Source organism: Halyomorpha halys, unplaced genomic scaffold (assembly GCF_000696795.3).
Source record: "Halyomorpha halys isolate HHAL.00 unplaced genomic scaffold, Hhal_1.1 Scaffold557.1, whole genome shotgun sequence".
Classification (NCBI taxonomy): Eukaryota; Metazoa; Arthropoda; class Insecta; order Hemiptera; family Pentatomidae; genus Halyomorpha; species Halyomorpha halys.
The window spans coordinates 180,407-183,308 of NW_027107650.1; the positions used below are offsets into that span (position 1 = coordinate 180,407).

The 2,902-nt window shown below is 32.5% G+C and overlaps 1 protein-coding gene across 4 annotated transcripts in view; it reads left to right on the forward strand.

The window, feature by feature from the left end:
- Nucleotides 1-2,902, forward strand: part of LOC106684213 (protein sickie) — a gene marked incomplete at its 5' end in the record, with an annotated part of 168,758 nt that overhangs the window by 161,508 nt on the left and 4,348 nt on the right. For all 4 annotated transcript variants that reach the window (XM_067046039.1, XM_067046040.1, XM_067046041.1 and 1 more), the window contains 1 exon segment: nt 1,065-1,287. In XM_067046039.1, the coding sequence (XP_066902140.1) occupies nt 1,065-1,287 (223 nt within the window).

Here is a 2,902-nt window from a genome sequence, read left to right on the forward strand (position 1 = left end):
AAAAAAATCTGGTAGAGTGCATGCGTGACCCCACTACCCCAGTACCTTTTACCGAAGGAGAAAATTTAAAATAATAAATTTTTATTTTTCTGTTGATATAAAAGTTCTTATTTTAACATTTATCGAGGTGCAAGTAATGAATATCGACTTTGTTCTTGCCAAGAATACATTATAACAAAACTGTGTATTTATGAATATAAATCAGAAGATATTAGGCATGCTCAGTTGTCTCCGATTTTCCAATCTCTGAACTGCTATGGCTATTTCTTCATTTTTATCTTTACTTAATTATCAAATTTTTTCATAGTCCATATTTTTATAATTTTTAACAATTAAAAATTATTTGGGACCGTGTGTGATAATAAAAGGAAGATGGTACAGGTGCAGTCAAAGGAAGATGGTCGAGATGCGGTCAAAGAAAAAACTCGAATAGTCTTGAAACTATTTAATATGTTTCTTTAACAAGTTTTATGACTATTAAAGACAAAACCTAGCTAATGTTAAACATAACTTGATTTTATATAATATATAATTTTATATTGATATACGGAGCTCAGTCAAAATCGTTAGAGCTCCTTTGGAGAAAATTGAAAAAACATTCTATAATGAGGTACTTACGACCAGTATACTTTATCTAAAATGTTGCTGTAACACACCAGGGATATATCTGCCCTAAATATGTAATTTCAGTCTCATGAGGCTTGGTTGTTTGGACTCAGGGGTCCTAAAAATATCTATTTCTATAAAAAATTGGAATTCTAAGTTTAACACAATCGCAAAACTATGTGTACTATATGTAGATAAGAGAAAGTAAAGATATTGGATTTTTTTGTTATGTCCGCAACTTCATTTTATATATTTATTTTTTTAAATTTTCATTGCTTATTTTATCATTATTATTGTGCATCTTTAACCTCCTGTAATCTATGCTTCAATCCTAGCCCTGGTGGTCCATATATTTGGGTCGAAACATGAGCATATCAAATAAAAAGAATTTTAAAAAGACTGCATTATTTTCTATAATAAAACATTATCAAACTTATTTAATATTTTCAACTTCACAGGACCAAGGTTATTCCTGTCATGCCCGATGGACATCGCAGGCTCTCAGGTTTGGTTCACAGACCTCTGGAACTATTCAGTTGTACCTTACCTCCTGGAAGCCGTACGAGAGGGAATACAGGTTTATGGGAGGCGCTGTGAATGGGAAGACCCGGCAGGCTACGTCATCCATTCTTATCCTTGGGCAGGAGATTCGGTTCACTTAGGACCAGATGCGCTTATCAGGTGAGTCAGTCAAATTTCAAACTTGTTAAGTACTGAACCCATGACCCCTTATGGTGTAAGGGTTCACCCTCGTAAAGGTTCACATTATTATTATTATTATTATTATTATGTAATTATAAGCCTTTTTTTAGAAATATTACTGGACGACCTACTACTATTTGACATGTCATATTGTAATTTGACATGATTATGATCAGTTGTTAAATATCTATAGTGTATTCTTTTTATTTTTCATTTATTTAAAATCGTTTTGAACTTCAATTTGTATTATAGTTTATTTTTACTTCTTTTAAAAAAAAGATGTTTTTGTTTGAAAAATGATAAGGTTTGAGAATTTTATAGTTTTATTCTAATAAAAAGTTCTTTGTTAATTAAAAATACAAAAAAAAAAAAAAAAAGAGGGGAATAGAATCATTTGAAACATTGTTCCAAAGAATCGATTGTTGGGAATCAGTTCAGTTAAATGAATCAAATTGTTCATTCCTACTGTGATCATTTTGAGCCGACGGTCTTTTAGAGTAGACTGTTTATTACAGCCGATGATTAGTACTTGTTACAAAATGTCACTAGAAAAAAGTATCAATTAGATTAGGGAAACAAGTACAAATTTTCACTAATACCTCTTGGGCAGTGGTTCCCAAACTGGATGCTGCAGCAACCTGGGGGTCCCAAGTATGTGCCATGGATTCATCAGACGAATGCCACTTTCTCAAAATATTCCAAAAAAAAAAAGAAAATTGTGGCTGTAAAGAGACTGACCAACCGAAGTGAAACTTCAGGAAATGAAATAATTTATTAACATTGTATTAATAATGATCATATGCGTTCCCTCTTATAGCTTAAGGCAGAAAATATTAGTTAATAATAATGATTAGTATAAAACAGCCATTTCCTAAATCAATGTAACAGGAACATTTCTATATTGTAATAGGAGAGTATGAGCTAACAGGAGCTCACTTCATCAGGCCAGCACGGCCTTAAACTTCTCTACTACGTACCCTCCTATTACAATATAAAAATTGTCCTCTTAGAATTTTCCAGTGTTGCCCCCTCCCCACCATTTCAGTTTCATTTTGCACCAGGAAATCAATTTACTTTGTAGTTGCAGAAAGTTGGTAAAGAAGTTTTGCATATTCACTCGCTCTTAGGATGATTCAAGTTTTGCATATACAACCACTCTTAGGATGATCGTGCTGTCAATTTTTTTGAAGCCCTACAAAGGTGCCATGAAATATTTTAAGCCCGACATGAGTGCTGCTAAGTATCTTTTTTTAGCTCAAGAATTGTGCCGCTGCTAAACGAGTTGAGGAACCGCTGCCCTGGAGGGTGTCACAGTCCATATCTAGATTGAACTCTGACTACTATTTCAAACTTGTTAAGTACTGAACCCATGACCCCTTATGGCGTAAGGGTTCACCCTCGTAAAGGTTCACATTATTATTATTATTATTATTATGTAATTATAAGCCATTTTTTAGAAATATTACTGGACGACCTACTACTATTTGATATGTCATATTGTAATTTGACATGATTATGATCAGTTGTTAAATATCTATGGTGTATTCTTTTTATTTTTCATTTATTTAAAATCGTTTTGAACTTCAATTTGTAT